Source organism: Thamnophis elegans, chromosome Z, assembly GCF_009769535.1.
Source record: "Thamnophis elegans isolate rThaEle1 chromosome Z, rThaEle1.pri, whole genome shotgun sequence".
In the NCBI taxonomy this organism is placed as follows: Eukaryota; Metazoa; Chordata; class Lepidosauria; order Squamata; family Colubridae; genus Thamnophis; species Thamnophis elegans.
This window is the reverse complement of record NC_045558.1, coordinates 57,327,763-57,351,308: the sequence shown is the minus strand read 5'-3', so window position 1 is coordinate 57,351,308 and position 23,546 is coordinate 57,327,763. Positions and strand designations below refer to the sequence as shown.

The following is a 23,546-nucleotide window of genomic DNA, read 5'->3' as shown; positions in this document are numbered from 1 at the left end:
CGGATTGGGAAGAAGCTATGACCGAGCGGAAGACCGAGGGAGAGCGATGGAAAGGGAGCAAACGGAAGAATTTGGCTGGGCTGCTACCAGAGTAGGGGGGGGCAGAAGACGCAGAATGGCAAAAGTCCCTCTCTTACCAGTAAAATAGAACGGTGATGCCAAGAGGTTGGGCCTTTTCGTCATTCAGATTTGAAACTACATGGAAATATATGGCCCAGATTTAGAATCCAATGAGATGAAGGTGAGAATGGTTTTACTTTCTTTGGAAGAAAAGGCGGCCGATTGGATGGTGAGCTTACATCAATGTAATTCCCCTCTCCTGAGGAATTTTGATGACTTTATGGTTGCACTAAAGAGGAGGTTTGATGACCCGCTGATTGAGAAATGCGAGAAGGTGAATTTTATGGCCTTAAAGCAGGGAAATAGACCAGTGGCTGAATATATTCAGGAGTTTCAACAGCTTTCATCGTATATGAGGGGGTGGTCAGAGGAGGCTCTCCTGGATCAGTTTGCATTGGGATTAAATGAGGACATTTACCAACAATGCGTTAACAGACACCTTCCCAAGCGAGTTGTTGCTTGGCATGAAAATGTAGCAGACATTGATCAGACTTCAATGTGCAAAAGAGGAAAAAGCGGAGAGGTCGCTCCCCCCAGCTCAAAAGGCCCCATTCCGCATCAGGGGTGAATGGAAGGGAAGCTCCGCCAGCAAGACCAAGCCTTTCACGTGCTTCCATTGTGGGAAGGGAGGCCATCGCGCCATGGATTGCCACATTAAACTTCCACTGACCGCCCCACCCCCTGCCAAGAGGGAAGGGAAGGCAAGCAAGGCCCCGGGGAAGAAGAAGGAGGCTGCGTACGCTGCTGAAAATACCCCCCAGCGTTTCCAGCCAGAGGTGGAGGAGGAAGCGGACGTGACCACCAGCTCTTCTGATGAATCCGATGACGACGCCTCGCCTCATTGGGTGAGTTCAAATAAAGGCCCCATGTTAATCCCAATTGAGGGTGCCACCTGCTGGTGCGACTGAGCAGCTTTCCGCTCTCCTCGACTTGGGCTGCTCTAGATATATGATTAGTCCAGCAATGGTTGAAAAATTGGGCTTGAAATTGAGGACTTTGAAAACCCCTATTGTTTTTTGCAGGATCGATGGATCCATTGCAGGGGGGAGCAGCCCATTTTTACACTGAACCTCTAGAAATGAAAATGGGCACCCATTTAGAATTAATCTCTTTTATTGTGGCACCTGGGATGGACAGACCCCTTATTTTGGGACCCCCCCCTGGCTTCGTAAATGGAACCCTCGCATTAACTGGAGGGAGGGGTGGCTGCGCATTCGCACCAGCACAGCCCCAGACTGGGAGGCCGAAGCCTCAGAGCCTGCTGGCTCTGGCCCCGCTTTGGCTGCTAGGGGCCAAGAGAAAATTGAGGGGGAAGAGAAGATTCCAAAGGAATATTGGGACCTGAGAGGAGTTTTTAGTGAAAAATCTTCAGATAAGCTTCCGCTCCACAGACCCACTGATTGCTCCATCTAGATTTTGCCTGGGGTACCACTTCCAAAACCCCAAATATATTCTATGTCACCCAGGGAGATGGAGGAAATGAGGAAATTTATTGACAAGAACTTGCAAAGGGGTTTCATTGAACCAGCCAGACCCAAGGTGGCGGCCCCTGTACTATTCATAGAGAAGAAAGATGGCTCTCTTCGTTTGTGCGTGAAATTTAAGAACCTTAATTCAATCTCTTCCCACAATCTCTATCCTTTGCCTCTGATGAAGGACATGCTGGCCCAACTGGGGAAAGGCCGCATTTTTACTAAACTGGACTTATGGGAGGCATACTATAGGGTCCGGATAAAGGAGGGGGATGAGTGGAAGACTGCTTTCAACTGCCCCCTAGGTTGCTCCCAGTTCCGTGTAATGCCCTTTGGCCTGCAGGGGGCACCTGCAGTTTTCATGCAATTAATTAATGAGGTTTTGCATGACCACCTCTACAAAGGTGTTATCGTATATTTGGATGATATCCTTATTTACACGCAAACACATGACGAACACGTCAAGTTGGTCCGCACGGTCCTAAAGAAACTCCGAGCCACGGAGCTTTATGCCAAGTTGTCCAAATGTGAATTTCACCAGGAGAAGATAGACTACCTTGGGTATCGTATCTCCCACACAGGTGTGGAGATGGACCCCGCTAAAGTCAAAGCGTCACTGAATGGGAGGCGCCCCGTACACGCAGGCAATTGCAGAAATTTTTGGGTTTAGTCAATTTCTATCGACAGTTCATCCCTTCTTTTGCCAAAATTGCACTTCCCATCACTAATTTGTTGAAGTCCAAAGGTGGGCCAAAGCCCAAGCCTAGCAAGCCGTTGAATTGGACCATGGAGTGTCAAGCTGCTTTTGAAAAGTTGAAATGACTTTTTGCCGAGGAGCCGGTTCTGAAGCATCCGGAGATGGACAAGCTCTTCGCCATTCAAGCTGATGCCAGCGACGTGGCGGTGGGGGCTGTATTGCTTCAGACCAATGACCAAGGTAATTTACAACCTTGTGCCTACACCTCTCGTAAACTCACAGACACTGAGAGACGTTGGGCGATCTGGGAGAAAGAAGCATTTGCTGTACGTTGGGCTTTGGCCACATGGCGCCACTTCCTGGAGGGCGCTAAGTACCCGTTTGAGGTGTGGACTGACCATAAGAATTTGGAGGCTTTGAGGACTCCCAGGCGGCTCTCCCCTAAGCAGATGCGATGGGCTCAGCATTTCAATCGTTTTAATTTCACACTTAAGTACATCCCGGGGGGGAAGAACTTCATGGCTGATGCTTTGTCCAAACTCCCTCAGTACAACTGCTCTAAGCTCAGTGTTGTCCAGCCCGTTGTTCCCACGTCAAGCCTCACTGCTCCTGTTGTTATTAGGCAACAGGCACGCTCTAAGGTGGACGTGTCCCAAGATTTTCTTTCCGACCTTAAGAAGTCCCTTCCTCAGGATGATTGGTTCCAGCAACATCAAGGTGAATGCACCATGAGGGATGATTTGCCATGGATTGGAGTGAAACTTTACGTCCCTGCCTCTCTTCATCTCGTTGTTCTCCAACGGGCTCATGATTCCAAGTTGGCAGGGCACTTTGGCTTTGTGAAGACGCTGCATCTGGTGAAACGGCAGTTTTGGTGGCCCTCTTTGAAGAAGGACATTGAACTTTATGTCGCCAGCTGTCCCGTTTGTGCAGCCGCTAAACACCCGCCAGGGAAACAGCAGGGTTTTCTCCAGACTGTAGCTCGCCCTGTTGCCCCCGGAAGGAGATTTGTATGGACTTCATTGTCGAACTTCCTGAGAGCCAGGGGCACATTGTCATATGGGTGGTTACTGACTTGTTCTCCAAGCAAGTTCATTTTATACCTTGCCCAAAGATTCCTTCTGCAAAAGCGCTCACCAAACTATTCATTTCTCACATTTACCGTTTGCATGGCGTGCCTGATCGCATCATTTCGGATAGGGGTGTGCAATTCACCTCGGTCTTCTGGAAATACTTTCTTAAGCGCATTGGCTCTGCACAAGGCTTAAGCTCCGCCCACCACCCTCAGACTAATGGGGCTTGCGAGAGGACTAATTCTGTTCTGGAACAATATTTACGTTGTTTCATCAATTACCAGCAAGATGATTGGGTGGACTTGTTGCAGCACGCAGAAGTGGCTTATAATAATTCTGTACATAGCAGCACTGGGTTCACCCCTTTCCGAGTTGTGTTTGGCCAGGACTTTGTTCCTATTCCCGAAGTTCCTCTTGAGCAGCCGTGGGTTTCATCCATCTCCGGGTGGAGTGAGCGGTTGCAGCATATTTGGCCTTTGGCACTTCGTACTTTGGATGCTGCGCATCGCGCGCATAAGAAACAGGTGGATAAGAAACATGCTCAACCTTATCAGTACAAGGTGGGTGATCAGGTTTATCTATCCACAAAGTTTCTTCAAACTACGCAGAAATCAAAGAGGTTGGGCCCTAAGTATGTGGGCCCGTTTCCCATAATCAAAGTCATCAATCCTTGCAGCTACCCAAGCACCTCAACTGTGTATATTCTGTTTTCCACGTTAATCTCATTAAACCTGTTCGTTTTTCATCTTTACGTTTGCCAGTGGATCCGCCACCTGCCCCCCCATTGATTGATGGTGAACAGCATTTTGAAGTTCGAGAAATTTTGGACTCTCGAAAACGGCGGAATCGGATTCAGTACCTGGTGGCTTGGAAGCATTTTCCCCAGTCTCATGCCGAGTGGGTGGACAAGTCCCATCTCCGGGCCCTCCAACTGCTCCGCCAGTTCTATTCTGCTTATCCTGACAAGCCCTAATTGTCTCTCCTTCCTGATTTTCTCTCCCCCCCCATTTTTCTTTTTCTGTTTTTTGTTGTTCGTCTGTTTGTGTTTTGTCATTTTCCAGATCTGACCGCCTTTTTCCGGAGGAGGGCCGGATGTCAGCCTCTGCTTTGCTGCTGCTTTGGCTGCCATTGAAATGGGGAGGGGGGCATGGTATTTGGGAGGGGACTACTAATTGTGCTGGAGGAAGATGCTGGAGTTTCTGCTGCCTGTCTTACTGTGCATGCGGAAGAAGTTTCCCGTCAAGTCCAACGGCACCGACATTCCATCTTGGTGATGCCTTTCGAAGTTATCTCTCACCTGACATTTGGGAGAATTATGATTGGACTGTGACTGGGATGCCAAGGGGTGGGGAATGGGTTATTCTATATATCATTTGCTTTCACGCCTAAATAATCAGTCTTCGCTTTGCTACGCTTCTGTTCATTTATAATTATAATTATAATTGATTTCTATCAATGGAGTCTTGTGGTTTTCTTTCCTGATTATCCAATGAAGGAGTGCTGACATAATGACTGCTGCTGCAAAAAATAAAAATGGATCAATTATGTGATCAACCTGTTTTATGACTGTCACAACTTATAACTTGGCAAGAGCCAAGGTGGCGCAGTGGTTAAATGCAGCACTGCAGGCTACTGCTAGATAAGCAGGTCAGCGGTTCAAATCTTACCGGCTCAGGGTTGACTCAGCCTTCCATCCTTCCGAGGTGGGTAAAATGAGGACCCAGATTGTTGGGGGCAATATGCTGACTCTCTGTAAACCGCTTAGAGAGGCCTGAAAGGCCTATGAAGCGGTATATAAGTCCACTGCTATTGCTATTGCTATTATAACCGTGAATGGCAGACTTCATTTCAATTATAAATTGAGGACTACCTGTGATGAAAAAGAATACGGAATATTGGCTTAGCTTTAAGCACAGCCGTTTTCTCCAGTCTAATTAAATTCTAATGTAATTATTTTCTTAGAATTACTCAAAATTTAATAGGATAATTATGGTTTTATTACTGCTAAAATAAAGTTGGTGTCAGGCATTTCAGTATCAGGGATGTTATCCTGCACCTGACTTCTTTTTCTGCAAGTATAATCAGCCTTTGAATTCAAAGTTATTGCCCCCTAGATAAATTTGTGGGAGATGAGCCAGAGAAGATTTGGGAAGGAAGGCAGAATTCTACTGTATTATGGTGGATTTATTATTTTCCTGTTTACCCAGTTCTACAATCTATACTATAATTAAATATTGTCCACATATCATTCCTCTGTGTTTGTGTGTGTGTACGTACATATACATACATACATACACACACACACACAAACATACACATATATTAAGGTGACCAGATTTTAACATTGGTAAAGAGGGACACCATTGGCCAGGGGGGGGGTGTTGATTAATTTTTTTAAAAAAAAATCAGGACTTTTTTAAAACGCCGCGGGACGCAGGACAAATTGTTAAAAATTGGGACTGTCCCACCAAAAGCGGGATGTCTGGTCACCTTACCCAATGGAGAAGCCCAGATTCACTTAACAGCCATGTTCCTGACTTAACAACCACCATGATTCACTTAACGTGGCAATAAAAGGTCGCAAAATGCGGCAAAATTCATTTAACAAACGTCTCCCTTAGCAACAGAAATTGGGGGATCAATCCTGGTCGTAAGTCGAGGATTACCAGTAGCCAATTTCAAAAGGCAACTTTACTTGGAACAGGTGTGATTGTGCCCGGATCCCTTTCATGCCAACATCCCATCCTGTCCATGGGGAGAACTCCACAGGGGACAAAAGCCCCCAATCCCCTCTCAACCTCCAGCTGACTCTGCCATCCACCATAACCACACATGACATTTAGATGCCCCTCAAAGGCAAAACTCAGGGGGCTGAATTCTACAGGGGGAGGAGTAAAGGGGGAATTTGAGGGGCAGCCCAAAGCACCATCTGTCTAAATTTGCATCAGGCAGGCAGTAACATTTTCATAGATCATGATCAGAGGAGCAGCTGATCCTATGGAGAGACTCCTCCTGCATTCAGTCCTAGGCCTACAAGAGGAAGTACCCCTTCCTTCCTTCCTCCTTTCACCTTCCTTCCTTCCCTCTCTCCCTCTCTCCCTCTTTCTTCCTTCTAGCCTTCCTTTCCATTCTTTCTCCTTCCTTCCTTCCTCTTGCCTTACCTTCTGTCTTTCTGCTCTTTAGATCTCCCTTCCCCTTCCCTTCCTTCCTCCTTCCATCCTTTCACCAAAAAATCAGGATGTTTTATTAGCATCCGCATCATTCTGCTGAAAATGCCAGATTCTGTGGTACTTCTGGTTGAAACTTAGAAAATTACAGAGACATGAGGAACCATTATATAATTTCACTTGGCAAAACTCTGATTAAAATAATAGCAACAAAATGTAAGTTTTTTTAATTTTAAAACACTAGCAAAACATAGATTTATTTCTAGTTTAGTTAATTAATGTGATTATAAAATGGAATGCAATTGATTAAATAAAAATGACTTTTTCTTTTATTAAGAATACTTATTCTACATTAAACTAGAAAATATTTCATAGGCCCTTCAACAAGTTTGTTACAGGTTTTCAGGAATGCATGCATTCTTGAAACTGATACCATGTAATATTAAAAAGCAGATGGCTAACTAAGTACATTAAAAACCATTTTTAATTATTTGCTACCTGAGGCCAATAGCAATGATGAAGAAATTTCTACTAGACTGTCATCCTCAATGACAATATTTTTAGGGCCAAAAAATAAAACTCTGTATATTGGATATGTTATCCATTTCTTAGCCTTCAATCAATCAATATAATTATTTCTGTCAAAGAAAGCTTAAAAGTAGTGATTAAACAATAGCACTATAAAGAAAACATCATTTTTAATGATTTTCTATGAATGTGTGCATAGCATTTTAGCATATCATTATTAATAAGCTAAAAACACATAAAACCTGAGCTAAGAATAATCTAAAATAAAGGATAAAATCATGGCATTGTTGAAAGACTATGTCCCTAATGAAAACCAAACAGGAATCTAAAAACATTCTCTGATATCATTTTTCATATTGTTGAGAATTATTGTTCATAATTCAGAATCATTGAGAATTATTGTTCATAATTCTCTGGTTTAGTAAAAGTTTACATTTAGAGCCTCAGGTAACACTACTTGTATCCCTTCAAATATTTGAGAATCTCTAGCCTCTGTTAGCACCCCCATTAACTTTCTTTCATTCCAACCTACCCTCCAGGGTGGTAGCTGCAGAGGGCGGCATACAAGTATAATAAACAAACAAACAAACAAAATTAGAAGGGAGTTCAAAGTTCATTGCTTTGAACTTTTGAATGAAGGGAGGATTAAAGATCAAAGATTAAGTTCATTTCCTCATTATAAGCCTTCAGGGCCATCCACCCAATTTTGAAGAACTATAAACCCATACTCATTACTGATCTTTCAAATTTATTATGGGATGACTCTAGAAGACATTATAAATTACCAGTGGGAAATATACTTAGTTGCATAACTAAATAAAACAATTCTAAACTTAATGTCATGTATTCCAATTCACAGGCATATAATACTGCCGCGAACCTGCTGTTCATGCGATATGTTAAGACCACCTTACTATATTTGAGTTTAAAATGTTAAAAAAGTTAGGATCGCTCCCGCACTGCCCTGGATTTGCCAATGCGAGCCTCAGATGGGTAGCCTTGACAGAAACGGTGGCAGTGAGCCTCCTGCCTTCGCTTTCTACCTCGTTGCGGAGAGGCCGCTTGGCTTAATTAGCTTGTTCTTGGTTCGCGACCACCAGCCCCCACCAGCACCCCTTGTGGGCTTTTATGTGTTAATCGAAGCACGGATGATGGAGAGGAAGGGAAGCCAGGTGCTTTCACACAATAAGTTTATCTCAGAGGCTGAATTAATCACATGGGTCAGAAAGACATGGAACTTACTTTCAGTTAGTTTCAGCTAATCACTCCCTCCCCCCCCCCTACGAGGCAAATTTAGCCCACTTAAACTTGTGTGAAGGCAGCTGTGGACAATGTTCCCTCTAAATAGTTGCTCCAGGAAGCCCGAGCCACCACAAGCCCTCAACCTAGTCACTTTGCTGCCCTGCTGCACCTGTTTAGCTGGAGGGGGTTTCAATCGTGATTGTGCGGCTGCTCTGCAGACTGCAGTCTGTGTCTGGCAAACAAAGGCAGTTGGAAATGTTGTGCGGTGTTTACGTTCCACGTGCATGGCCACCTACGTCATCAACACGTGATGGATGCCAGGCTTTGCGGTGATGCCTCCAAGTCCAATGGAAAGCCAGCAAGCATTGACTGATAGGGCAGCGTTCGTCTCCATTTGTGATTAGCTGGAGGGGATTTCATTCACGATTCCACGGCCATTCTGCAGAGTACAAAGACTGCAGTCCATGTCCAGCAAACAATATATTTACTTGCCAAAATTTACTTTCCAAAAATCGGGACTTTAAAATGCCATGGGATGCGGGACAAATTATTGGAAAGCAGGACTGTCCTGCCGAAAGCAGGACGTCTGGTCCCCTTAACATATATAGCTCTATATAAGCTAAAATGTTTGTATCAGTGGTTACATGACCTCTGTAGATGCCATATGCAAAATAAATAATAAATAATTAAATATTCATCCCAGTATTCACTATATTCTAGTTTTATGTCATATGTATTACAGGTAGTCCTTGGCATATAACAATTTGTTCAGTGACTATTCAGACTTATGACAATACAGAACAAAGGGACTTAAGACCGGGGGTGGGTTCCGGCAGCTGCTTCTGCAGGTATGCTCAGGGATGTGCCATGTGCATGCTTGATGCATGCAGTGCATGGATGCGCAGTACAACAAAAATTGCTCTGCGCATGTGCAGAAGCAAAAAACAAGATGGAGAGAGAATTCGTAGTTATAAGCGCTGAGGAACACAGTCCACCTCATCATCCATTTCTTTTGACAAAGTTCAAAAGAAATCCATTCATTTATTAGGATCAACATTCTGTTCTGTACTCCTGTGGAGCCAAAACGGGCTTCCACTTAATTGTGTTTGAACTTTACCCCTCTATCTTCTCCCTTCTGTCATGTGTCATAGATCATATTCATGAACTAGGTTGTAGAAATATGAGATCCAACTCTGGCTGAAGGTATGCATGGAATCCTCCCTCAAATGCCAACCTGATAATAGTCATGGCAACGCTTTACAAGTTGACATCATGGAGATAAAACTTGCAGCATCTGTTTGTTTCCTGGTAGAATTCCTAGCAGCGGTTGCTGGTCAGTCACAATTTGGAAATGTCGGCGGTAAATATAATTGTGAAATGTTCTTACACCAGCAAATATAGCCAGGGCTTCTTTATCCAACTGGCTATAGTTGCGCTCTGCAGGAGCCAGTGTTCTTGAGTAAAATGCAATGGGTGCCTCGCGGCCGTCTGGCAAAATGTGACTAAGCACTCAGAACACGTGTGGGTGTCTCAAACAGGCAAACAGTTATCTTTGCAATAACCTTTATTCACAAATGCAACAATATAACTGACATTGTGTCTTGACTCAACAGTAACAGTAACAGAGTTAACTGCCTCCGTCTGACAGTTCCCTTTTATAGCCTACTGTCAGATGGTCAGCCAATCAGGACCCGGCTCCATTCTAATGGCAGGAATGGACCTGTCTGGCTTCAGTACGCAGCATTAACTACTACAACAAACTGGCTCTTATATGTCATGCTACTTCGTATAAAAAGTACATTTAGGCAACATATTACAAAAATCTCAAGTTAAATTTTATTGGACATCAATGGAGCAGAATCATTTGTGTATGTATGTATTTGAAGAGACAACAATTGAACAAAGGGGGGAGGTAACAATTTTTTAAATATCCTTTTTAAACCAATATGTTTCTATAGGATCACCTACCGTATTTCCCTGAACTCTTTCAACTCTATATCCTTCCATATTAAATCTCTAGTTACTACTATAATATCTGGGACCACCTTTAATTGATTAGCTATCCAATAATTTCTAATATTTGGAGCACCTAGCCTACCCTTTTTTAATGGTTCATACCATAATGCTTTATTTATTCTTGCTCTCTTACCTCCGTTACAATATACTTCCAGCTGAAAGAGCCTCCAGCAGCCTCTGTATTTGCTTTCTTGTTCCAAGAATTTAATTGGGATCATCCATAAAAAAAAAATTAATTTTTAGTAAAACTTTCATTTTTTATCATTACAATTCTCCTAAACCATGATAATTTTACTTTCTCATATTTATCTATTTTATCTGTTATATATTTCTTTAATTTTTCATAATTTATTTTCTTTAACTCTGGAATATTTTGGGGGATGTCAATACCTAAATATTTAATACTATCTAATATTTTTCATTTATATTTCTCTTTCAATATCTCCACTTCTTGTTTAGTATGGTTATATAACTTCATTTCTGATTTTCCCCAGTTTATTTGTAATCCACTATATTTTCCAAGTTCATTAAAGTGTAATTATATTCTCTCTATAGTAACTACAGGATTTTGAAATGTTAATAATGTATCATCTGCAAATAAATTTATTTTAGTTTTCTTCTGTACTCTAATTTCTTCAATCAATGAATCTTCTTTAATTGCATTTGCCAAAACCTCTATCAATAATGTAAATAGAACTGGGGATAAAGAGTAACCCTCTTTTTGTTCCCCTGCTTAAAGTTACTGTTTCTTTTAGTAAAAAAAAAATAGTATTTGTTTTTGAACAAGGACAAACAAACATAAAAATAACAATAAAAAACCCATCTTCCATTACAAATTGTAGAAAGCGTGTCAGTTGGTTACAGTATTTCTATGCATCTCTTCCATAGTCACCACCTGCTTTTCATATCAAATCACATATTTTAAATTCACCTATATTCATGTATATCACAATTATTATATCTCAACCTTAATTTGACTATAATTGTTTTATGTCCTTTTATATATAATATTCAAAATCTAGAATAGGATTATATGATAACATTCCATTAAATCATCCTAAAATCATCCAATCACAATACATCTTTATAACATATTCTAGATAAAGCTTTTAAACCTCCTCTCATAATCTCCATATATTGTTTATATAAAATTTCATATTACCAAACTGATATATCTATATGTATTGTTAGCATTATTAATCATTATTTTAGCTATTGTCGCTTCATTTTAAACATACTACTAGTAAACTAAATTTAGCTTAATTGTTATTATACATTTTCATTGCAGCAATAGTACAGTCTTATATCTCTTGCCATTTGTAGCATTAATATTCTAGTTATTTTCTTAATAAATCTTGTATAAACCTCCCTTGGCAACATGCTGTTCCTTTCATATCTCACAAAAGCTTGAAGCCCAACACCCACTCTTTCCATCAGCTTATCTTTGGTTATTGCTAGTGCTTCTATCAAGATTTCTCTCCTTATCTTTGTCAATTTTTCTCTCTTTTCTTCTTCTGTGCTTTGAAGTCTGGGGTAGAGTTCCAATCCATCCATCTCCCCTTTCCATATTCCGCTCTTGCCATTACCAAACCATGCTCACTTTGTTGTCAGTATCCACAGTTTTCTTATCTCTTTGCTCATTTTTTCCTTCCATCTTTTGAACTCTATCCTCCACTTTCTTCATTTGGTAAATATCCTCTGTTTCTCCATCAGATTTTTCTGTTTTATATTCCATATTTTCCAATCTCTTTTCAATTCTCTCTGTCACAACTAATAGATTTTGAATTTCAAACATAATCATTTGCAATGTTACAGCTTCATTTTCCTGCTGGGCTATCCTTTCAATTTTGCAGATACTGCCACTATAGTGTTCAAGGCTATTTTAATAAACTTCAAACAGGTTCATTTATTATCTTTCAAGTCAAAATGTTGTCTTCCCTCCAATAGCTAGTGATAGAACTTCCAAAAGGCACCTGTATAAACAACTTGAGCTCTTCCTACTATCACTGTCAGTAAACAAGCTGAAAGAACCTTGAATCTCAAGTGATCAAAGAGTAAGAAGAAAAAACAATGTATCCAGCCTCTAAGTGGTAGTGTAACTGCTTTTCCTCCTGTTGTTACAGCCCTCTTTATAATCTTTATTTTCTTCTTTATATTCCAAGCTTAAGAAAGAAAAGAAAAACCTTAAATGGAGATCAAAAACAATCCGATCAATCAACTGAAGCATTATAAAAAAAGGAGAATTTTAATCTATAGGTATAAGCAAAAGTGAAAAAAGAAGAAAGAATCAATCCATTCAGTTTAAAAAATAGGGAGCCCCTGCAAAAGTTCCATCAGTGAAAAAAAAAGAAATTAGAAACTGGATAACACACTAAATTCAATGCAGATCAATCTTGCCGCCTACAGTCTTCTGTCTTCAATCTTAACGACTTAATTTTTTTTCTAGGATAGTCTCTTCCTGTAATAATAAAATTTCTGCACCAATTTGACACACTTTCTCTTTCCGCTTTCTTCCCGTTCCGGAGCTGTTCCAACTTCAGCAGCTTCATTAACTGCATTTCTGTTGCCGGAAAAAAGGCTATTCCTGGATCTTTCAGGGACTTTGCGGTGTCCCTGAGATCAGCAGGAGATGCCCTTCTCAATCACCATGCGGTTTAGGTCCAAATGGACCATCCAGCGGCAGAAATTTGACTGCGATCTCAGAGCACAAAGATCGCACATCATGCCGTCACATCAGCTCTCTCTAAACTTACTGTTTCTATAATACCATCACTTATGGCTATACTCACTTTATTCTCTGAATATAGTTGATTTATCACATGTGTAATCCCCCCCTCAAAAAACCTAACTTCTGTATTAATATCTTTAATGTAGGCCATTCCACACAATCAAAGGCCCTAAATACATCTAATGCTAATACACCAGAATTCTGGGAGTTGAAGTCCACACACTTTCAAGTCTCCAAGGTGGAGAAACAATGATCTATCTAATTAATATAATTATTTCTCCCTCTCTTTTTCACTCTCTCTCCAGCGCACACACACAAATGCATAGGGCAGCCCACCTCACACACAGGTAACTCCGGGCGGCTTACAACATTATGATGCACGCCTCCCCATAGGAGAGGAGATGGGGAAGCCACCCGGGGGATGCCGAGAATGCCCCAACTCAGCCCCTCTTCCCGCTCCAATCATGTGCTGCTACTTCATCCGAGCACAGCACTTTACTCACTCCTTGGAGCGTTCACAACTTCGCTCCTTCCAATTTCTCGGCCCGGGAGGCTCGCCAGGCTCCGCCTACCCCGGGCCCCCATTGGTCCAGCGGGCAGAAGAATGCGAGAGGGGTGCGGTTGGGAGGGAAAAGCGCTTGACGCGAAGAAGGACTTTCTTCCAATCAGCGGAACCCCCAATCACCAGGGGCATCGGACTCCAAATCCCATTGCAGGAATCCCCACTCGCCAAGATCGTAGGACTCCAAGTCCCATCCCCCCTGCCTGTCCCCACCAGCGCAGCCCCTGGCGCAATCGGGCTGCAATCAGCGGCCATCCCTGCTGCAATTTGCGCAGAGGCGCAGCAGCGCCAGCAGCTGGGCAGCCTCCATCAGGCAGCAAGGCGAGCTGCGTACGTGAGGCTGCTCGGCCAGCCCGCCCCGTGACTCCTGTTAGTGCTCGGCAGCGCGTATCTGCCACGCAGCCTCCAGCCCCGCAGGCTGTCCTCCTGGCGCACAGCGACTATCATCCTGCAATTCCTTGGCGGTGGCAGTGGCAGCGGTGGCCGCAAGACCTCCTCCTCCTCAGCCACCGCCATCTTGGCTCCCCCTCCCCCCGAGCCCCCTCCCTCCGGCTTCCCTCAGGCCCCGCCCTGCTCTTCCCTTGCCCTCGCACAGCGGGTCCTGGCTGCACTGCCGATGCCCTTTCGTCCACTCACCCATGAAAATCAGGACTTTTTAAAAACGTCGTGGGACACAGGAAAAATTGTGAAAAAGCGTGACTATCCTGCCAAAAGCGGGACATCTGGTCACCTTACATTTTACATTCCCTTTTCCTCATTATATTTTCCAATCTGTTTTTACCGATGTCTCATTCTTTGGACGTATACTTATATATTAGTACTTTACTGCTTCTCTATTTTCCCCCTGTTTTCCCCCACCCTTTTCATTTAATAGTGTATCATCTGAGTTTCTATTTCTCTCTCTTGCTTTCTTTTCCATATTCTTATTCATATTTTTTCTCTAACCAATCATAAAATCTTCCCTACGTTTTGAAGTACAGCGATTCCTCTTTATCCTTTATTCTCAGAGTTAACTTATTCATTTCTGCCAGTCCAAGATTTTTTTTTATTATCTCTCTTCCAAAGGGATCTTATCTGCTTTCCAATTTTATGCAAATACAATTTTCACTGCCATTGTTATGTGTATGATCAAATATGTATCTTCTTTATGATATTTCTCTGGTAATATACTCAATAAAAATATCTCTGGTCTTAACTCTATACTTCGATGTAACTTTTTTTTAACCAAGTTCTTATTTTAATCCAATAATTCTTTGCTTCTGCACATGTCTACCATATGTGATAATATGAAGCTAGAAGTTGTTGACATTTCTCTGATTTACCTTTAAATATCTTTGCTAATCTTTCTGGTGGCATGTGCCATGTATAAAACATTTTATACAAGTGTTATTTATACGCTGATGACATAGTTAATTTATAATTCCTTTTCCATAATGGTTGCCATTTTTCTAGCTCAATCGTATAACGAATTTTTTTTGCCCATGCTATCATTGTTTCATTAACCTCTTCTTCCAATCTGATTCTTAATAGATAGTTGTATAATTTCTTGATCATTTCTTCTTCTGTTTCCATGAGTATCTTATCCAGCTCTGAGCTTCCCAAATTAAAACCATACTCTCTTATCTTTTTCATATCTTGATTGTATTTGCAATTGTGAGAACTAACATATATCAATCCCTTGTTCTTCTAGTTCCTGTTTTTGTTTTAATTTTCCCCTTTCTGATAATAATAATTCTAATAATATTTCTCATACTACTAATATTCGGATGTGTCAACGCTTCTATTGTTGAAAGCCACACTGGTATTTTTAAATAGTGTTTTTCTTTCACTTTTTCCCACACTGTTAATCCATTTCTTACATAATGTCTCTGAAAATAACCATGTATCTTATTTTTATCATACCACAAAAATGCGTGCCAGCCTAGTTGTAAGTCATGTCCCTCCAAAGTCAATAATCTTGTATTTTTCAATAAAATCTGTTCTTTCATCCAAGTTAAAGCTGACACCTGATAATATAATTCCCAATTGGTAATATATACCCACCTCGGGTTCTTGAGTCTTGCATCATTTTTATATTAATTCTTGCTTTTTTCCCTTACCATTTATATTTCCACACTATTTTATTCATATTTTCAAGATATCTTTTCTCTAGCTTTATTGGTATTGTTTGAAATAGAAACAAAATTCTTGGTAATATAATTATCTTTATTACTACTATTCTTCCCATTAGTGATAATTGTAAGTTTCTCCATTTTTCCAGATCTGTTTCTATTTGTTTTTTCAACTTATAGTAATTATCCTCCTTTACAGTTACACATCTTGGTGTCAATTGGATTTCCAAGCCTTTTATAGCTTTTCAAAGAACTTCTGAAATATTAATAGTTTATTTCTCATCATATAACATCTTCCCTCCTTGTCGTTCTTTATTACTCCAATCAGGCTTTTTGCTTTTGAGCTTGTGTGGCTCTAGCCAGCATTCTAGAATTTTTATTACTGTTTTTATAAAATTCCCTATCTAAGTAAATTAGGTTTTCTGAACCTGTTCTATCTCAATATTTTGCAACTCTTTCTTTTAGCTGATGGTTCTAACATAATCCTATTCTCTCTACTTTCTATATATTTACTCTCTAGTTCCCTAATTTCCGCCTCCAAACACTTTATATTTTTTTGTTTTTCATATTGTAAGAGTATTTTATCCCTAAACCTCGCACTACTTTCATTGCATCCCATATTACACCTATATTACTATCTCCCTCTTCATTTATAGTCAATATTTCTTTTGATTCCCTTTCCATTTTTTCTAAAAACTCTTTATTTTTAAAAATTCTCAAATCCATTCTCCATCTACTTGCCTGTTTATAATCACAATCTGTTTCCATATCCATAGTTACCATTGCATGATCAGATATTTTAATTAATTTTATCTCTGTTCTCATTATTTTAGATTATATTTCCAGTGTTACAAATATATAGTCTATTCTTGTAATTTTTTTATGTCTACCAGAAAAACATAACTCTTTTAATTACCATGTAGTTCTCTCCAGACATGTCAGTCTATTTTTATTAATACATTTTCTTAAATCTGTATTATTATACTTTATTTCCGCTTTTGATGGATTGGATTTGTCAATTCCACTATCCACCATCATAATTACCTGCCATTATCACATAACCTTTTTTGACTTCTATTTCTTTGTAAAACTCTCTTAGGTGCATACATGTTTGCTAAGGTAACTTCTTGTCCATAAATCAAACCTTGAATTATAAGAAATCTTCCCAAAAGATCCCTTTTTATAGTTTTTATCATAAATTCAATCTTTTAGCTACAGTGATTACTACTATCTTGCTTTTGATGTACCAAACAAGGTGCAAAGTGGCTCTCAAAGAGAATGAAGTGGGCATGGCACAGCCAGAGTTGCTTCTTCTTCACAACAGCCGAGGGTGGAAGAGTTCACTCAGGAACGAGGCCAGCAAGGAAGGCAGCTGGGTTAGAGGGAGGCTGAGTTCTCTGGGATGGATAAGCAAGTGTGGGGAGGCGAAAGGGAGAGAGAAGAGAGAGAGAGCTGGGCAGGAACCCAAGAGGAGTAGGGTGGCGGCTCTTCTTCACCCCTGTCCAGACAAGGAGACTGAGAGAGGGAGACTCAAGTTGGCTCCACCCTAACCCAGAGGCAGCCAGAGGTTGCTTTCACCCTCAGGCAACAGCTTCAACTCCTCCCCTCCTCAAGCCTAACAAAGAAGCTCCTCCCACCAGATCTACCCAAGGAAAGAGAGAGAGAGAGAGCCTGACTCGGCTGAGGTCCCTCTCCCCGAGCCAGAAGAAGTAGCAAGCACCAGGCTGCCACCACTTCTGGGTTAGTTTTAAACTCCATCTCAAACTGCCTGAGAAAAAAAGCTTTATTTTCTCGCTCGCGCCAGGGAGCGTGGCAGTTTCTGTCATTAACTGCTTTTTCTAGCTTGGGGAGAGCAGCTTGGCTGAGCCCAGCTCTCCCTATCCTTCCTTCGGTGGATCTGGCGGGAGGAGCAAGTTTCCTTGCTGGGCTTGAGGAAGGGGAGGCAGAACTGTTGCCTGAGAGCAAGAGCAACCTCCGGCAGCCTCTGGGTGCAGACAGATGCTGCAGAAGGGCAGGAAAGAAGCCAGTTTTGACAGAGACCAGGGACCCTGTGCGGGGATAGAGGAGGCAAACTGGCTTGAACATGGGCGGGCAGTTTGTGGCGGGGTGGGTTTCAAAACTTTTACTACCTATTCTGTGGGTGTGGCCTATTTGGGGGCATGGCTTGGTGGTCATGTGACTGGGTGGGAGTAATCAACTTGTAAAATATGATGAAGCTCACTTAACAACGCTCTTGCTTAGCAACCAAAATTTTGGGCAAAATCGTAGTCATAAGTCAAGGATTATCTGCCTTCCTCTTCATGGCAGCCTTGTCTTAGTAAACTCCTTCTCCTTTCTGGTAATTTTCCTCTCTGTTAGAGGCACCAAAATAATCCAGACAATGTAAGGTTTCCTGCTGCAGCAGGGGTTGGACTAGATGACCTCCGAGTAGCCTTCTAGCCCTAAATTGCTGTGCTGTCTTTATTTATTTATTTATTTATTTCTCCCTTCCCTCTGTGGGAAGCAACCCCTCTCCAAATAAAATATTACTCATAAGGCTTCCAGAAAAGAAAAAATCAAGCTGCTAACAAAGAAACGTGCCTGAGGCTCATTCCACATTCCTGCCAGATAAAGATAATGAGATAATGAGCCTATAGAAAGCTTGGCTACATTCACACAAGCAGGGAATCATCCAAACACAAAGCCCATATTGCAGAAACCCCAAAACTTCAAAAACATAGACCCAAGTAAGAATCCTTCCTTTTATCCTGTTAGTTGTTCAGCTGACCCAGAAACAAACTGCTGAATGTCACTTTGCAAATCTCCTTCCGAGCAGCTTTTCAATTTAAAGCAGGGGTCTCCAAAGTTTGCAGCATTAAGACTTGTGGACTTCAACTCTACAGCCAGGCATTCTCAGTTTGGAGAGTCATTTCTCCTTTGCTTAATCTCCCGGCTGAAAAGTGAATTTCATTCTAACACCTTCCTCTTTCTTTCTTTCTTTCTTTCTTTCTTTCTTTCTTTCTTTCTTTCTTTCTTTCTTTCTTTCTTTTCTTTTCTTTTCTTTTCTTTCTTTCTTTCTTTTTCTTTCTCCCTTCCCTCCCTCCCTTCCTCTTCTCTCTCTCTCGCTCTCTTTTACTTTTTAAAGGCTTTTTTTCCCTTGCCTGAACCAGCAGGGAAAAAAGGCTTTTTAAAAAAACTTCTGATGAAGCTTCTGATGGGAGAACTACCATTTCAGCTGGTCCAGTCCGGTCCAGTCCACCAGATTTTCACCGCCTCTTCTGGTGTACCATACCATACCGGGAGGAACCCATCTCTGGTTTGCAGCCAGCATGTCCTTTGCTTGTTGGAGTACTCCCCTTCGCCCTTAGTGATGGGGGCTGCTTTATTGAGCTGTGGTACCTCTAGGTGCTGCTGGTGGGAGGAACGCTTACCTCCATTGCCTCCAAAAGGGGAGAGCAGGTGCATGGTGGCATAGAACAGCAGGCACTGTGGGTGCAAGTGGAAGGTGCTGGGCATTGGGGGGGGTGCATATTTGCCTCGCAGAAGTTGCTGGGCTCCATCCAGTAGCTAAAGCGCACTGTGGTGCATGGTCGTAGGCCGGTGGGGATCTGGTGATGGCAGTGCTTCCTAGGAGCACCTGCTGCTCCCCTCTGCCTTTGGAGGCAAGTGCTCCTCTCAGTGGGGCGGCCATGGTGGTCCACTCCAGGCCTGAAGTCTCGCAACTAGCCTGCTCAGCCAAGCGCGGCCCACCTGCTGGCAGTCTCCCTGATGACGGGCGGTTGGTTGCGAGCGCTCTTCTAGCCTGGGCGCATGCCTTTGAGCCCAGGCTTTGGGGCTCCCAGAATGGCCCATGTGGCTCCAGTTGTGCCTGTCGCCAGGGAGACAACCTCTTGTTTTGGTGAAATTCAAAACCTGTTCAAGAATCCTGCATTGCAGGTCTTAATCACTCCAGACATGGTGCTTTTATGGGCCATTTAGAGTGAGGAAGCCCATAGAACTGCAGGTAAGGAAGAGCCCAGAGCAGGGGTGGAATATGGTGTGCCACCTCTGGTGGCATCTGGGCACCCCAAGAGGCCCCTTCCTTGGGGAGGCTGGTCTGGCCTCACCACCAAAGATTTCCAGAGCCACCCAGCCGTCCCTCAGCTTCAGGCAGGGGTCGGGGGGACTTTGAAAATGGAGATGAGCACCACCCCTAGAGTTGGGAACCTATGCGCTAGGGGAACCTTTACCTTTAGAACACAAAGGCATAAAAGATGCTATAAAACTCACACGTAGCATTCTGTGCCAGACCCCATGAAAGCTTCACATGAAGTATAAGCCACCTTATAAGGAAGCCCCCGAAATCTGCCTGATGGGGGGGGGGGTCTTCAAACCCAGGGCATTCCAGACAACAGTCTCGAGGAGAAAACACCTGTGTAAGCAAGCAAGAGACCATGCGTGTACTTGCACCATGCCAACATTTCCCTCCAACAATATATATGTTTTCTTGCAGCTGGTTTATGCCGCTGCTGCTGACCTTTTTTAGCAGAGAAGCTTTGCCTCCTCTCTGGCCGCTCTGCTTCCCACCCCGTCTACCCCAACCAGGCTTACTTGCCTTGCTTTTGAGCCATCTCCTTTAAGACCTGGGCTTCTTAGCTTATATCCCATGCCGAAAGCAGAGTGGTGCCTTCATTTCAGCTTTTCGGTGAAAGGATGTCGACCAGAGGTGGGTTGCTTCCCCCCTCACCATAAAGAGTTTTTCAAAGTCCCCCCAGCCATCTGCCTAAAGCTGAGGGCTGGCTGGGTGGCTCCGGAGCTCTTCGGTGGTGAGGTCAGGCCAGCCTCCCAGAGGAAAGGGCCTCTTGGGGTGCCCCCTCCACACTGGAGGCAGCACCCCATGTTCCTCCCCTGCTCTGGGCTTTTTGCTTTTTTATGGGTCCCCTCACTCTAAATGACCCAAAGAAGCACTCCATCTTGGAGTGATTAAGATCCACAGTGCAGGATTCTTGGGCAGGGTTTTTATTTCACCATCCAGGGAGCCATAAAAACCTCAGACTAATAGCTCCATGATCCCACAAGTTTGTAAGCCTCTTCCCTTGCCAATGCCCTCCCCAGCCAGCTGCAAAGAGGCCATGTCTTCCAGGAGCAGGGAAGGCAGGGCTATGGCAGGCTGGAGAACTGCTGGGAGAGAGCAGGGCAGCCAACAGCAGGTGGGAAATTGTATGTGGGCCCCCAGGCCCCCAGCCAGGCCATCTCCAGGCCAGATGCACCTTTCCGCTCTGGTCCTTTGGGCAAACGGAGCTTGGGCCTCTAGCTCCATTTGCCGTGATAAAGCAGCCCCCACCACCAAGAGCGAAGGGAATACCCCAATGAGCAAAGGAGGCACCGGCCACAAACCGCCCATCTGCGTTCAAACCAGCCCGCCTCCTCTTTCCCCACATGGGCTCTCTTGAGGGGGAGGGAAAATCTCTCCAAAAACCCACTCCCCTTACCGCCACCTATGGTAACAATCCCAGCTGCTCACCTGCTGCTTTCCCAGCTACCCTCCCAGCTGACCAGGCAAAAAGTGAATGAGGATCCCCCTCAGCATTTTTCCCACTAGTGGAAAAAGTGCTGAGAGCTCACTCCCACTGCCGCTTGGAACTCCAAGGGGGGGCTGCAATGCTGGCAACTTCGGGAGATGCTGGCTGGTGGGAAGGGGAGCTAGGCTAGTGCAAATGCTTCATCTGTGTGTAGGCAGGAGGAGGCAGTTCTGTGGATGCACATGGCGAAGGCGAGGCAGGGTGAGCGTTAAAGTGGGCCAGTTCAGGGTATGGCCAGCCAGTGTAATAAAAATTGTTCTGCGCATGCGCAAAAGCAAGAAGCAAGATGGCAGCTCCTATGGTGCCACCAGGAGAACCAGTTTCAGGGCATGGCAGACCTGGGTCGTTGCCAGTTCAGCATGCAGGAACCGGCAGCAACCCAGGCTGCCAAACCACTGCTGGTTCAATTGAACTGGTCCAAACCGTTAGGAACCCACGTCTGACATCCATGATCACTTGACTGTATTTGGGCATTTAGTAACCAGTTTTCTTTTACAGCTGGTTGCAGCATTCCAGATGACATGATTACAATTTATGACTTTGCCAATTGCCAGCAGAAAATATCCATAGGAATGTATTGACTCATCTAGTGACTGTGGAGTTCACTTAATGACCACTGCATTTGCTTGACAATATGGCATTTGTTTAACGACCACTGAAAATTAAGTTGTAAAATTGGGTGTAATCATGTTGGGGCCTGTACATAGCCATCATGACATGATGGAAATTTTGGGCACCATTATGGTCAAACGTTGATATTATTTGTATTATAGAACTATAGTACAAAAGCATGAAAATAGGGCTTTTTATTTTATAAGGCACAATAATCCGAGGTCTCTCCAAAACCCTAGCCCTTCTTATTCTGCATTCTTCAATCCTCATCTAAATCTTGATTCCCAATTATTAAATGACTGCCCACTTATGCTATACAATTATTAATAATCAGGACAGCTTCTCAGTATGAAAATGAATATTACTATTTATCCATGTATTTATTAAATTTATTTACTATTAGGTTACTCTGGGCAGCTAACAACAATAAAATTATTAAAAATGTATATAATTATGGCAACTTGATAGCATCATGGCATCTTTTATATTGGGGCATTTTAATGGGGAATGTTTTTTAAAAAGTTTTCAAAATTCTGTCCTTTTTAAAGGTGTTGCATATCCAATGCATGCAAAAGAAGGGGAAGCTTCAACTGCATGATTTTGGTACCATTTTGATTACTTCAACAGATGCTCTACAGGTTGAGAATGGATAATTGTGCAATATTGACCGTACCTTCAGCAAGCCAATAACTAGTGTTCTATTTTAAATGTACCTTTGGAGTGAACATATATCGCAGTCCATTCGTAGCTCCATGAAGTGTTAAGACTCTGATCAAATATATGATAAGAACTATATAAGGTAATATAGCTGTTACATAAACAACCTGCAAAAAAAAGTTACATTTGTTAGAAGTGCAAATATTTCTATAGCCGAGAATTAATATCTTTATTTTAAGTTCTAAATGAGTTTCAAGAATATTATTATTTTGCATTCTTTAGCATTATTAGCTTGGAGGAAGATTATCCATGGGGTTGCAATGGGTCGGACATGACTTTGTGACTAACAACAACAACAAGCATTATTATGCTATTATTTAGCATAATATTAAATATTAGCATTTAGATTAAATTTCAAATGGTGAATATATGTAAACCATTAATGAACTTTTAGCGATGACCTTCAATGTTATGTAATACTATTTGGAATGACCATAATTTAAGCTCTGCTTTCTTATGAAAAATAAATAAATTACCAGCTTTAATAATCTTATATATGTAATTCCTGACTTACAATTGAGCCCCAAAGTTCCATTGCTAACCAAGACTATTGTTAAGTGAATTTTGCCCAATTTTATTACCTTTCTTGCCACAATTCAGGGAATAACAGCAGTTAAATTAGTAACACAATTGCTAAGTGAATCTGGCTTCCCCATTGACTTTGCTTGTTAGAAGGTCACAAAAGGTAATGACAGAACCCCAGGACACTCAACTGTCATAAATACATGCCAGTTGCAAAGCATTCCACTTTTGATCATGTGACTTGGGGATACTGCAATGGTAACTAAAAAATGAACAGAAGTCACTTTTTTCAGTGCTGTTGTGGCTTCGAAAGGTCACTAAACAAATAGTTATGTTGAGGACTATCTGTAGTTGGCTAAAAATTGTAATATTCTAATAGTAATTTAAATATCATCTAGTAGGGCAAGTTTTCAAATCTTTCTATGAAATGTTTAATGTT

At 42.4% G+C, this 23,546-nt stretch overlaps 1 protein-coding gene across 1 annotated transcript in view; it reads right to left on the bottom strand.

Annotated features, from left to right (window-relative positions):
* Positions 1-23,546, bottom strand: part of SLC6A20 (solute carrier family 6 member 20) — a 66,227-nt gene that overhangs the window by 20,571 nt on the left and 22,110 nt on the right. Inside the window, 1 exon segment of the mRNA XM_032238033.1 lies at positions 22,582-22,692. Within this exon segment, the coding sequence (XP_032093924.1) occupies positions 22,582-22,692 (111 nt within the window).